General features: G+C 47.2%; 1 protein-coding gene across 2 annotated transcripts in view; it reads left to right on the forward strand.

Annotated features, from left to right (window-relative positions):
• Window positions 1–4,598: 4,598 nt before the first annotated feature.
• UHRF2 (ubiquitin like with PHD and ring finger domains 2) overlaps window positions 4,599–14,324 on the forward strand; it is a 97,901-nt gene continuing 88,175 nt past the window's right edge. For both annotated transcript variants that reach the window (XM_074569584.1, XM_074569585.1), the window contains exon 1: window positions 4,599–5,258. In XM_074569584.1, the coding sequence (XP_074425685.1) occupies window positions 5,106–5,258 (153 nt within the window). In that variant the 5' untranslated portion in view covers window positions 4,599–5,105. The remainder of the gene's footprint in view (window positions 5,259–14,324) is intronic.

Here is a 14,324-nt window from a genome sequence, read left to right on the forward strand (position 1 = left end):
AGGCTCCACTGAAAAGAGTCTGGCTCCATCCTCTTGACACCCGCCCTTTAGATATTGATAAGCATTGATGAGATCCCCTCTCAGTCTTCTCTTCTCCAGGCTTAACAGACCCAGGTCTCTCAGCCTTTCCTCATTAAGAGAGGTGCTCCAGTCCCTTGACCATCTTGGTAGCCCTCCACTGGACTCTCTCCAGTACTTCCCAGTCCTTGAAATGAGAGGCCCAGAACTGGACACAGTACTCCAGATGCAGCCTCACCAGGACAAGGTAGAGGGGGAGGATGACCTCCCTCCACCTGCTGGCCATGCTCTTTTTAATGCACCCCAGGAGACTGTTGGCCTTCTTGGCCACAAGGGCACATTGCTGCCTCATGGTCATCCTGTTGTCCACCAGGACTCCCAGGTCTCTCTCAACAGAGCTGCTTTCCAGCAGGTCAGCCCTAACCTGTACAGGTGTACCGGGTTATTCCTCCCTAGGGGCAGGACCCTACACTTGCCCTTGTTGAATTTCATTAGGTTCCTCTCCACCCAACTCTCTAGCCTGTCCAGGTCTCACTGTACGGCAGCACAGCCTTCTGGTGTACCACCCACTCCTCCCAGCTTTGTGCCATCAGCAGGCTTGCTGACAGTATACTCTGTCCCCTCCTCCAGGTCGTTGATGAGTATGTTGAACAAGACTGGCGACAGTTCTGACCCCTGGGGAACACCGCTAGTTACAGGCCTCCAACTAGACTCTGCGCCGCTGATCACAACCCTCTGAGCTCTGCTATTCAGCCACTTCTGAATCCACCTCACTGTCCTCTCATGTAACCCACACTTCCTAAGCTTATCTATGAGGATGTTGTGGGAGACTGTGTGAAAAGCCTTGCTGAAGTCAAGGTAGAGAACGTCCACTGCTCTCGTCTCATCCATCCATCCAGTCATGCCATCACAGAAGGCTACTGGATTGGTAAAGCATAATTTCCCCTTGGTGAATCCATGTTGACCACTCCCGATAACCTTTTCTTCCTCTGCATGCTTAGAGATGAGATCCGGGTTCCATCAGCTTTCCACGGATAGAGGTGAATAATCATGGAATGTTTCAGTGAACCCAAGAAGACTGGGGATGAAAGATCTTGAAAGGTCAAAAGACATTGAGGTGCTGGAGCGCGTCCAGAGAAGGGCAACAAAGCTGGTGAGGGGTCTGGAGAACAAGTCTTATGAGGAGCGGCTGAGGGAGCTGGGGTTGTTCAGCCTGGAGAACAGGAGGCTGAGGGGAGACCTTATCACTCTCTACAGCTACCTGAAAGGAGGTCTGTTCTTCCAACTAACAGGTGATAGGACAAGAGGAAATGGCCTCAAGTTGCACCAGGGGAGGTTTAGACTGGATAATAGGAAAATTTTTTACACTGAAAGGGTTATTAATCATTGGAACAGGCTGCCCAGGGAAGTGGTTGAGGCACCATCCCTGGAGGTATTTAAAAGATGGGTAGACACAGTGCTTAGAGATACGGTTTAGTGATGGTTTTTGTCAGTGTTAGGTTGATGGTTGAACCAGATGATCTGAAAGGTCCCTTCCATCCTAGGCAATTCTATGATTTTATAATTCTATGTGTACTACAGCTTTTGAGTCTGAGCCGGTATTACAAACTCTGAATTTGTGTAAGTGGCAGTTTGGTGACATGCTGTGGCTGTGGCAGTAAGGAAAGTTGTGGGCTATCACAAGAGCAGAGATAGATTAGCAAGAATGAAGAGGAAAGGATCAAATTGGCAGAATAATTAAGAAACTTCAAATTGTTCAGATGCCTTTTCACACGCTCAATACCCCAAAATCAAGTCTGAGGTAACTCAAAACTGCAGTGGAAATTCTTAGACCTGAAAGTAAAATAGAGGAATCCTTGCTACTATAATGTGTCATAGAAGCTCTGTTTGTGCAAGTGGCCTCTATAGGTTCCTCTGTGTGTGGATGGAGAAGTAAGCTACCAGACAACAGCAGGACGAAGAGAGGAAAAATACATGCTGAGAGACAGCATCTGAAAGCCTCACAAGAACTCATAGTGGTCTTGGAGCAAAAATTGGTAAGCTCAGGGTACCAAGGAGGTGCTGAACCTGCCCAAGGCCTCCAGCAGGCACTGGCACCCATGATGGCGCATGTAACCCACACCACACCCAAGAAGGCAGCGGCGGCTGTAGGTGGACAAAGATTACAGGGCAGCATGTGTAAGCACATCTGCTGAAATGAGGGACCTCCTGTGTGACTGTGCACAGCTGCCTGGAAACCCCTGGAGTGTGGGTACGAGGCCCTGCTCTTGAGTAAACCTCTGGGTTGGCCTCTCCACTGCTGCTCCAGCTGTGAGTCTGTGCACTGTGTTCGAGTTTGAAGTAGAACAGAAACAACTTTCTCTTCAGTAATTTTATTTCTTAGCTAGGCCTCTTCTAACTCTCTGAAATTAACAACATGTTGTGTCGAAAATGGTTCATTCTCAGAGTGGTAAGACCAATGTTTACAGTTTGTACCAAGGAATGGTATGCAGAGAGGCTCTTGCTTATACTTATTGCTATAACAACCAAGGTCAGCTAATTTTGTTGTTTGCCCCATTGGAGAGTCAGAAATGGAAAAGCATACAGGGGTCCCACCTGCAGGGAGGAGCGGACAGGACAGGTGACCCAAAATTGACCAACAGGGATATTCCATCCCATCTGCCCCATGCTCAGTATAAAAAGCTGAGGGATCAAAGGGTCAACTCTCTTTCTTTGATGGCTGACATCCGAGGAGGACCCTGTCTGTTCATCTGCCTTTGATCCCGATCCGTGTGTTCCTGACTCCATCTGTGGAATCCAGTTCCCACCCGTCGCTGAGTCCAGTCTGGGACTTCCTCAGTGCCTGCTGGCGATGTCATCTGGGGAACTTAATACGGCTTTGTGTATTTGAATCTATTTCATTATTTCCTTTTTATTTTATTATTAATAATTCACTAAAGTAGCTTAGTTTCTTCAAAACTCGTAAATCTCTCTATCTCTCCTCCTCCTCTCTGTGTATGAGAGGTTGGGTTGGGGAGCATCTGTCGCCGGCCATTGGCCAATTTGGCCAAAACCACAACACACTGCATGAAACAGAAACTGCATATACAATGCAAACAGATGTCTGATATTAATGATAAGTCTAATAAACAGTAATAATAAATGGTCCTCGAATAACTGTTGGTTGTAATCTGTTTCTTTCCCTGATTCAGTACCCTATCAGTGATATTTAGAGCAGCTGGTACAAAAAAAGCCATGAAAGTACATAGGTGTCACTTGGATCTTGTAAATCTGCATTTTAATCTAGCTGCCAAAGTTGTAGACAATAAAGCTGCTCAGATTTTCTCACAAAGACACCCATTATTGCATCTCCTGGTTTCTTGCAAGCCGTGTATCAGATACATTTTTATGGTATTTTACCAGGTGTGCTGGTTTTGGCTGGGAGGGAGCGAATTTTCTTCATAGTAGCTGGCACGGTGCAGTGTTTTGGATTTGTGACCAAAGTCACGTTGGTAACAGAGGGATGTTTTGGCTGTTGTTGAACAGCGCTCCCACAGGGTCAAGGACCTACCAGTGAGTAGGCTGGCGGTGTGCAAGAAGCGAGGAAGGGACCCAGCTGGGACAACTGACCCCAGTGACACCCAGACCGTAGGATGTCGTGCTCAGCAACAAAATCTGGGGGAAGAAGGAGGAAGTGTGGGCTGTTAGGAGTTACAGCGCTTGTCTTCCTACGTAACCTTTATATGTGATGAAGCTCTGGGTTCCTAGAAATGGCTGAACATCGGCCTGCCGATACAAAGTACTGAATTAGGTCCTTATTTTGCTTTGCTTGTGCACACAGCTTTTGCTTTACTTATTAAACCATCTTTATCTTCACACACGTTTTCTCTTTTGCCCTTTCTCTCCCCCATCGTACTGTGAGGGAGTGAGACTGAGTGGCTGTGTGGGTCTCAGCTGCTGGCTGGGGGTAGCCCACAACAGCATGGCAAATCCTCATTTTTCTGATGTCAACTTGCAGAATTACCCAATTTAGAAAAATACAGTAAGTCAAACCCGCATCACATTTGATATGTAAACGAGGCTTGCTTTTTCTTGCCTTGCCCCATGTTTTCAGCTATCAAACGTAACAGGCACAGCCAGACTTAATCTGTATTTTTTGTGTAGAGCTAAATCTGGCTGGGTCGAGATTTTACGTCTTCAGAAACGCTGGGACGCAGGTTTCACCAATGGACACCGTTCTCCTTGTGGCCTATGGATACTCCGCCATTCTTGTAGCGCCTGCCAGCCTCCGGGCCGGCCGGGCCCAGGCCGCAAGTCTCGCTGGCCCCAGAGGCCATGGAAGCCCGCCTCGAGAGGGAGCCGAGGAGACGGTCCCGCTCGGCCGCCATGGAGACGTTAACGGTCCCTTCCCGCAGCGCGCGCCAAGCCTTCCCCACGCCCCCTCCCCGCAAGGCCTCACGCCAGCCGCCAGCCGCCGGCCGGGGAGGGTGCAGGGGGCGGGGCCGGCGGGGGGCGGGGCCGAGCCCCCCCCCCCCCCCCCCGGCCTGGTGGTGTTGTCGCCTGACGGCCGTTGAGAAGAGGGGGGAAAGAAAAGCTCTCGCGAGATCGGCGTTGGCGCCGTGACCTCCATGTGAGAGCGGCGGCGCCTGGTAAACACTCCCCGGGGCTGGGAGATGGCTCCCGCGGGCGCCCGTTAGACCCGGGTCCGCCGCGGCTCCCCGCCAGGCTCCGCCTCGCCTTGTGGTGGTGCTGCCGCCCCCGGGGGAGGGTTGGGTGGGTGGGGGGGAGGGTGGGTTCGCGGGGCGGGTGATCGCGAAGCGGTGGGGGATAGGCTCGGCTCGGCTGGGGGGGTCTCCTTCCCTCTCCGCGCCCCTGTGAGGGAGGACGGCGGCCCGGCGGGCGGGGAGGCTGGCGCCCGTTCCGCGGGATTTGAAAATCCTGCCCCACCGAGCCGAACAAAGAGCGGGGGAAGCGCCCGGCCCCCTCCCCTTCTCCCTCGCACGCCGCAGACGCGCACCCGGGGAGCGGACCCCTTCTCCGCCGCCTGCCCCGGGACCTCCCTCCCTCCTTCCCCGGCGGCTGGCCGAGCGAGTGGGAGAGCGTCCACCATGTGGATCCAAGTCCGCACCATCGACGGCACCGAGACCCAAACCATCGACGACCTGAGCCGCCTTACCAAGATCGAGTGCCTGCGGGAGAAGATCCAGGAGACCTTCCGCGTCAGCCCCGACCGCCAGCGCCTCTTCTACCGGGGCAAGCAGGTGAGGCGGGAGACGCCGCTACCTGGATGGCACGGGTGGGGAGGCTGAGGGTTTCCCCCTTCCCTCTCGGGTTCGGCTCTTTGTGCGGCCCGGCGCCGGGTTCCCCATCCCCGCCCGTCTGTCCACCTCTGGCTCCGGCTTTTGTTTACTCCCGTCCCGTCGGGCCTTGAGGGAGGCGAAGGGGGGGCGGCAGGCAGCCGCGGCCTCAGGCCTGACAAGAGGCTCCGGCGCGGCCGTTCCCCGCGCTCTCCTGCCCGCCTTTTCCCCGGGGGACTAGCCGGGGCCGTGGAGGCCTCTTTGTGTGTTTGTTTTCCCACCTGAGCGGCGGGAGGCTCCTCCCCCAGCCCCCGCCGTTACCGTGCCGAAGTGACAGGGCGACCGGAGGGGGAGGAAGAAGCCCCTCCGCTCTCAGACACACACACACCCCCACCCCGATCCCGGTATCGTGCTTCCCCCTATCCCCTCCCTCCACGGAGGAACGCCGCCCGCGGGGCCCGCACGTGGCGGGGGGGGGGGGGGGGACGGGACACGACACACACGGGACGCGGGCGGGAAGGCGGTGCGAAGTCCCCGTGTCCCGTCAGTACCCGCTCGGGTCGGTACGGCGCGCCCCTCCCACGAGTAACGGTTTTCGAGGCCCGCCGGGTATGAACCCCTCCCACCTCCACACATGTCGGGGGGGTGAGACGGACACATGGCGGGCCGCGGCCTCCCGGTGCTCCCGCGTGAGCGGGGTCCGTTCGGGCGGGCACAGGCAGTGCGTCCCGCTCCTCCTCGGCGTGGCCAGCGGCGTGTCACGGGTGGGCTCCGGGCAGCAGCTGGCAGTCCGGAGGGGCCGGCGGGGGTCCATCCAGGCTGGGATCCGGTGTTACCGAGGTGAATGGCTGGAAGCTTGCTGTGCGACAATACTTTCCCCTCTGTCCGGTGCCAGTTATGTTTTGATCCGAATACATTGCCTCGGGCTGCGTCTTTGTTGCTGAAGGGTGTTAACGTTTCCAGTTGCATTGCATAAACTTTGAGGTGTACTCAGTGCTGGAGTCATTCGGTGAGGCGCAGATGTGGCCTGGCAAGGAAGGTATCAGATGTGTGGCGTGTTTCTGGGAGTGTGGCTCTTAAGATGCACCTTCTCACATTGGAGGAGTGTTGGAGTGTTCACCTAAGCCGTGTAATGCAAGACGGTGAGATTTCTGCCTCAAAACAAGTGAAGTGTGTATCTTTACAAACAAGGGGGAAAAAAAGTAAGAAATAGGGATCTGGATCTAACTATGGTTAGGAGGTAAGCATTAGTGGCTAGATGCTAAGCCTAGATTGTGAACCCCATAGCAAATCAGCAAATTTTTGTGTTCTGCAGTTTGGTGAGAGCGAGCATTTGTGAGGACGTGTCTGTTAAGACCGTGATGAACAATCTCGTGTTTCTCTGAAGGGACCAAATCAAGGAACATCAGCCTTGAAGTTGTGTAAGTTGTTTAGCTCTGGGCTATGCCAGCACACTTCTTTCAGTGCAGAGCTTGATGTGGGACACAAGTTTTACCTGAGAAGCAGGGAAGATAAGCCAGTAGTGACTTGTGCTTTTATATGTAGTCTGTCAGCGTCAGACCAGTTAACTTGAACTTTTTAGTTAACAGATGTCTTGCTTAAGAAAGCAGAATAATGAAATATTACAGCTGAAGTTGCCTACACAAGCAGCATTTGTGAGTTTAGTACTTAGTTTATCCAGTTCAGGATACAGTTGGGATTGTGTTTGGTGAAGAATTAGGGACTTCTTTTTCACTCACCATTTATGTCCATTTTCTTGCAATTATCATAATTAATTCTGAAGTTTGCTTGATGGTTATAGATCGCTTTTCTGATCCCATGGTGCTAGTAAGTAGAAAAAAGGTCATAAGGATTGCTCTTGCACAAGTAAAACTGGATGTTGAGAGACATGAGCAGAGGAAACAATAAACAACTTCAGTTCTCTCAGTATTGTGATAAAACAAAAAAAGAATAAAAAAAGGCATTTCAGTTAAATGTGAGATGAATAGAAAGCAGTTATACCGAGGTGGGCAATATGGAAAAACAGAAAATTCCTGCATGTGTTGGAAAAGTCATTATCTAGTCCAGACTCTCTTCCTGTTTTATCTGTTTAGCACTCAGTATGGTTAAATGTGTGCAGTCTGCTGGTAGAATTCGGATCTTGCTATGGAGTACTGCTTACTGTAGTCTCCCTGGGAACTCTTAGGAATATTTGGATCTTGCAAGTGATGGCTACCAGAAGACTGGCTAAATAACCTCCTTTATTCTAAAAAATAGTATGTGTATGAGGTTACAAGGGTACAGAAACCTAAGCAAGTCACCATATATGGGCTGAATTTCAGGAACTTTGCGTTCTTAGCTTGCAGCAGAGAAGGGGCTTCAACTAACATGTTGAGCTAGAGCCATTATTTTGCAGTTCTTCAGAGGTATCCATGTCCAGTTAACATAGTTTATGTGGTATACTCCAATTTGCTGTTGTCTGATCTTCAAACATAAATGCAGGACCTTAAATGAGTAGTACTGCATGCTTCTGCTCCTAAGGGTTGAAATACCCTAGAACTACTGATGAAAACGTAGTGTTGTGATTAACGTAGTATTTTGTAGTACTGTTTTTTTTTCTTCTAAAACCAGGAAAAAAGCAATACAGGAAAAAAGCAATACAGAAAAAAGCAATACAGACTGGTTTCTGGTTTTTATCTCTTACTGGTACTACATGTGGCACTGAAAAGTGAGCAAGGTAGTATTACTTTATAACTTGGTCTGGTCTGTGAGGACAGCCTGGACTGTCTGGGGGTCCACACTTCTGCAGAACTGAATAACTAACTGTTGGCCAGAGAACTCAAGTCATTCTGTACACTGAGGTAGAACTTTCTGAGGAAAGGGAGTAGTACTGTATGCCTTTACCGCGGTGCAATAATCTAGTCTGTGGCTAGCCAGAGAAGTCTGTTTTCGTTGTTGAAGTTGGATCATTGGCTCGAAGGAGTTTCTTGGAGGGGCACAAATATTTCCCTATGCTATAATAAATATCTTAACCTTGCTCCACCATAGACTATTCTCATCTAATGCTTTATCTGTGCTGTTTTATGTTAACTCTGAGTAAACTCGTAAATTACACTGCATTGTGTGGAGTTGGTCTAAAATTCAGAAAAGCAAGACAACACGGTCTGTCTTCTGGCAGCATACTCTCTGCCTGTCATAACTGGAGAACCTATATAGCAATTCTTGATGAGAGTAGAAGTTCTTGATTTCATTCATGAAATTGAACGAGATACAGTAGACAAATTCTTGGCATGTTGACCCACCAGAGCAGATTTTCTATAGGACCAAGCTATAGTTGTGGGATTTCTAACTTTCAGCTATGAAGCTGGAAAAATTAAGCAGTAAAAATACGTTGGAGTTTAATTAAATTTGAAACTTGCCAGAGAACTTAAGGTTGTCCAGAAGACTGTAGGGGTATTAATACCAATTTATGTTTCACATAGAACTAATAGAACTAAATGTGTGCACCGTTGTATTTCAGCAATATGAATTGTTTATGGGATATAAAAAATATCTTCTGTTGGCTTCTTCCATCATCCTCTACCACCCTGTTGAAATTTGAATTCAGTGAAAACTTCTAAGTGGCTATTGTTGTTACAGAAGTCATCATTTAAAGTGGCTTTTCCATAGTGCTTACCAGAATCGAAGGACATCGGGGCCCAAACACTTCTTCCCAGTATACATAAGAGGCAGAGACTGAAATTGCTTTTGAAGTTATCAGTTTTGTTGGTGAGGAAGACCCCAAACCTTTTTCATGGGAGACCAAAGTCAGCAGGTGGAAGTGAGAGTGGTGAAGCCATTTATTCACTTGATGTGAAAGTTGTTGCCAGTCAGACTTACTTCATTAGAAGAAATTCAGCTCTGCTTTTACGCACAAAAAGTATGGCAGCATGTATCGAGTCACTTAGCTGTGCAAGTTGACTCAGTATAGTTTGTCAGGCCCACGCTGTGATGTCCAAGTGCTTAGGGTTTTGTTTCAGTAAATTTAACTGAAATGGTAGAGGGGTAGGAGGACTAGAGGAACTTTAGTTTTGTACGAGAGCAGCCTTGTGATAAAGCAGCCTCGGTGAAACACAGTTATAAATCTGGTAATAGGACATACCTCGGTTTACCTACAGCCTTTCTTATACAAGACCTCTTTAATTTCTGCTGACCCAGAGTGGCATTTGAGCAGTGGAAAGAATCTTGTGTGAATTCAAGCTGCTAAGTTTCAGGTTTGTAAACTGTATGTTTTAAGGGCTTCTTAAATACTTACAGCTTGGGTGAATTTCCAGAGGGACAGAAAAGCATTTTTTCCTGGAGTCTTTCCCCAAAGCATGGCAGTGCTAAACCTATTCATAAAACAATCGAGTTTCTTAACATAGGCTCTTCCCAGCTTTATTTTGTTTGGAAAATTGCAGACATTTTCAGCTGCAGCTGTCCAAACCCCATCTGCTTCAGGCAGAATCTGGGTGTGAGAAATCTTCAACTGGAGCAGTTCTGGAGGAACAATTTGAAGAAGCTTTAGAAAGGAAGTGATTGCCATTCTTTGATGAAGCTGGTAGAAAGTAGCTCGATGAGAGAGAGTCATTTGGAGTCTCCAGGGCAGATATGATGAGTAGCATCATATCAGTATTCCAGAATTCCTGAAACATTCATGGACTATACTTTGAACTTAGCTGGCAGTAGATTTGGTATCCCTATTAACAAGTTTTTTATATGATTGTGGAAGCTGTTTACTTCTTGTTAAATTTTTTTTTTACTGTAAAGCCACTGATGCAGCTTACCATTCCTTGGTACCATTATCTTTGCTATTGAAAGCACCTAAGCAAACTGATGGAAAAGCTGAAGCATATGTGGAAACAGAACACTATATTATTTTGTATGTATGACTTCAGTATTAGGAAGCTGGAAAAACATAATATAACCTGTAAGAAATTGCATCCAGATTTAAGGCTATATTTTGTGGCATGTACATTTATTCATGTAACCTAGTTAGGATAGTTTAGTACTTACACTTTTAATCTGCAAGCCCTTGGAAAAAGAATGTTTCTTTTTATAGTAAAAAAACCCCACAGACTCTTAGATGCAGAACACGTTTGATGCATGGCCTAGACTGACAACTAAATGATGTGGATTTCCAGTGATGAAATGTGATCAAATGTTGATATAATTTATAGTGATGGAAATTATGAAATGATTCTCTTACTTGAAAGCTGTTAAGTGGATCTCCATTCCTAATCATTTAGCGGTTAAATTAACTGCCCTGATATACTCGTCTGTTGCATTTATTTTTTTAGACTTTTGTTGTTGATTACAGAAGGTTCAGATAATAACAAGTTCTTCGTTACAGGTATCCTTACAAGCTGCAGATAGTCATTTGCGCTCCCTGGCACCACTGTTGCTGAACTTCAGTTGCCTGTGCTATAGAAGCCCATACCATCATACAGGAGGTACTTGACCACTCTCATCTAATCAGCATAGAGATGGATGAGTCTTTTCATGCTTCTAAGGATTTCAGTGCAGCTTTTTATTTCGACACATTTTTTACGAAAGTGTCAGGTAATCCTAAATATCAACGAGAAGACACTATGAACTTTTATTTACCTGATTGGAAGACTCCTGAGAACTGCAACAGAAGAGAAACCTTGCTGCTCTAACTTAATCTTCCAGCTAGAAGTTAATAAGCAAGTGTTCCTTTAATGGGATTGAGAGTTGCATCCAAGAAGAAAATTACATATCTAAATAAACAGGCTTTTTCTGTGTCTCACCCAGTGATAAATGAAGAAATAATCTTCAAAACCTGAACTTCTTATTAGAAAGGTTAACTTTGAAGAGGTACAGATTTGAACCCTGTACAAGTCATAGAATCATAGAATCATAGAATCACTGAGGTTGGAAGGGACCTTTAAGATCATCAAGTCCAACCTTTAACCTACCCTGACAAAAGCCACTTCTAAACCATGTCCCTAAGTGCCCCATCTACCCTTTTTTTAAACACCTCCAGGAATGGTGAATCCACCACCTCCCTGGGCAGCCTATTCCAATGTTTAATAACCCTTTCAGTGAAAAAATGTTTCCTAATATCCAATCTAAACCTCCCCTGACATAACTTGAACCCGTTTCCTCTCGTCCTATCACTTGTCACCAGGGAGAAGAGGTCAGCCCCCATCTCTCTACAACCTCCTTTCAGGTAGTTGTAGAGGGCGATAAGGTCTCCCCTCAGCCTCCTCTTCTCCAGGCTAAACAATCCCAGCTTCCTCAGTCGTTCACGGAATCACGGAATCTTCAGAGTTGGAAGGGACCTCTAGAGATCATCTAGTCCAACTCCCCTGCTAGAGCAGGATTGCCTAAAGCACATCCCTCAGGGCTGCATCCAGGTGGGTCTTGAAAATCTCCAGAGAAGGGGACTCCACAGCCTCCCTGGGCAGCCTGTTCCAGTGCTCTGTCACCCTCAGCCTAAAGAAGTTTTTCCGTGTATTTGAACGGAACTTCCTATGTTCTAGCTTGTGCCCATTGCCCCTTGTCCTGTCGCTGGGAACCATTGAAAAGAGCTTGGCTCCGTCCTCCTTAAACCCACCGTTTAGATACTTGTAAACATTAATCAGGTCCCCCCTCAACCTTCTCTTCTCCAGGCTAAAGAGTCCCAGCTCTTTCAGCCCTTCCTCATAAGGAAGATGCTCCAGTCCCATAATCATCTTGGTTGCCCTTCGCTGGACTCGCTCCAGTAGTTCCCTGTCCCTCTTAAACTGGGGAGCCCAAAACTGGACACAGTACTCCAGTTGTGGCCTCACCAGTGCAGAGTAGAGGGGGAGAATGACCTCCCTCGACCTACTGGCCACAGTCTTCCCTATGCAGCCCAGGATGCCATTGGCCTTCTTGGCGACAAGGGCACACTGCTGGCTCATGGATAATTTGCTGTCTACCAGGACCCCCAGGTCCTTCTCCTCAGAGCTGCTTCCCAGCATGTCCGCCCCTAACCTATACTGGTGCTTGGCATTCTTCCTTCCCAGGTGCAGGACCTTACACTTGTTTTTGTTGAACCTCATTAGGTTCTTCTCTGCCCAGCTCTCCAGCCTGTCCAGGTCACGACATTCTTCATAAGGTTTGTCCTCCAGACCCTTCACCAGCTTTGTAGCCCTTCTCTGGACACGCTCCAACACCTCAATGTCCCTCTTGTAGCGAGGGGCCCAAAACTGAACGCAGTACTCGAGGTGGGGCGTCACCAGTGCCGAGTACAGGGGGATGATCACCTCCCTAGTCCGGCTCACCACACTATTCCTGATACAGGCTAGGATGCTGTTGGCCTTCTTGGCCACCTGGGCACACTGCTGGCTCATATTCAGCCGGCTGTCAACCAACACCCCAGGTCCTTTTCTGCCGGGCTGCTTTCGAGCCACTCTGCCCCAAGCCTGTAGCGCTGCATGGGGTTGTTGTGAGAATCACAACATTGGTTGTGATGGTTGAGTCTCATTGGTTGAGACTGAGAATGCCTGCCTTCACCTTGATCTTCTAAGTCAAGAAGTCTTTTCTTAGAGCTCTTGACTTTCAGTGGTTTTTGTGTTGGCACTAATCTTGAACACTGGAATCTTTTTTGGATTATAGTTAGTCCAGATCAAAAGGTAAAATGTGTTGGTACTGCCTGTATACTCTGCAAATAATTTTGTAGTAATGTTGTAAAAAACACTGTTTTGTTGGAGAATGTGGCTTTAAAATGTAGGCTTCTGTACATAATTTTAGTTCCAGAACATCAGAAAAAGTGTGAATTTCTTCTTAGAGAAATCTAGTCTTGTTGATTGAGTATGAAGATGACTAATGTACATTTATCATGGTGTTTGTACTGAAATTGATGTGTAATTACAGACGGTGTCAGCAAAAAGATTCTCTAATTTCTTCCTAGGTTGTGTGGCTTTGTGTAGCATGGTAGACTCCCTCTTTATATGGAGAGTTGAAGAAGCATGCCATCTTCACACTGTGCTATGAACGAATTCGTTGGTTGTCACTATCATTGTAGAAAAGCCTTTCTCAGATACTGAAAGCTTCCATTTTCTTCCTTCTCTAGGAGTTCCTCTTGCTGTACACGTTCTGCTGAGTGCTGTGGGAGTCCAGATAAGACTATGATACCTATCTAGATTATGATTTATTGAGAGTAAGACATTTGATACCATTGGGTATTATTGTTACCAAAGACAGGCCTCTGCTTTGTTTGTAACCGTATGCTAACTGAAATGTTGTTTGTTTCCTGCTAACCTTCTTACTGTGTGAGAAAATAGTCACTGAGCTGATGCTACAGATAGTGATAATGAGGAGACAGCCAGAAGTAGCTAATCACCAAGGACAGGATAACAAGAAGCAGTTAATCACTTCAAGGTTCTTTTATGCGTCAAGTATGTACTCCTATACCAATTAGGACAGAGCTGTGGCTACTTCAAGGAACATCCTTATCATCCTCAAGAAGTTGGCAAACTTTCAGTAAACTTTTACTGTTCTGAGATGACTCAATATCTTAAAAGGATAATGTGAGGAAGGGTCTCCTTACCCAAACGACCACCGAGAAGCTCACGTTTGCATGGAAGTGTTTTGCTGATGCAGCAAAATTTAATACGCATGTAAATCTTGTGTATAAATAATGGGTGAGTATCTCCAGTAAGGTGTGCTAGATTTGTGGGTTTCCCCCCTAGCACCTGACGTTAAATAAAGCAATATCTCCTCTCTAAACTACTTCTGGTTTTGAAAGCTTTTATTTCAGGTAACATTATGACTACCTTTTTCCTTGGGTCCAGGGCAGATGATTAGCTGTTGTGCAACACACATAAGCAGTCAAAAGGAAACACGGTCTCTGGTATAAAGACTAATTTGTGTTACCTTGTTGGTGGGATTTTTGGTGGCATAACAGTCATGTCTTCAAATGTTCTTGTAGGCTGCTTTGAAATGTGAATCTCGTGGCAAAAAACTGACAGAACTGAGTCTTAATATGGACCATATTCTCTGGACACTAATAACTTGTTTTGTTCCTGGTTTTTAAAATGTTGT

The sequence above is a fragment of the Larus michahellis genome, chromosome Z, assembly GCF_964199755.1.
Source record: "Larus michahellis chromosome Z, bLarMic1.1, whole genome shotgun sequence".
In the NCBI taxonomy this organism is placed as follows: Eukaryota; Metazoa; Chordata; class Aves; order Charadriiformes; family Laridae; genus Larus; species Larus michahellis.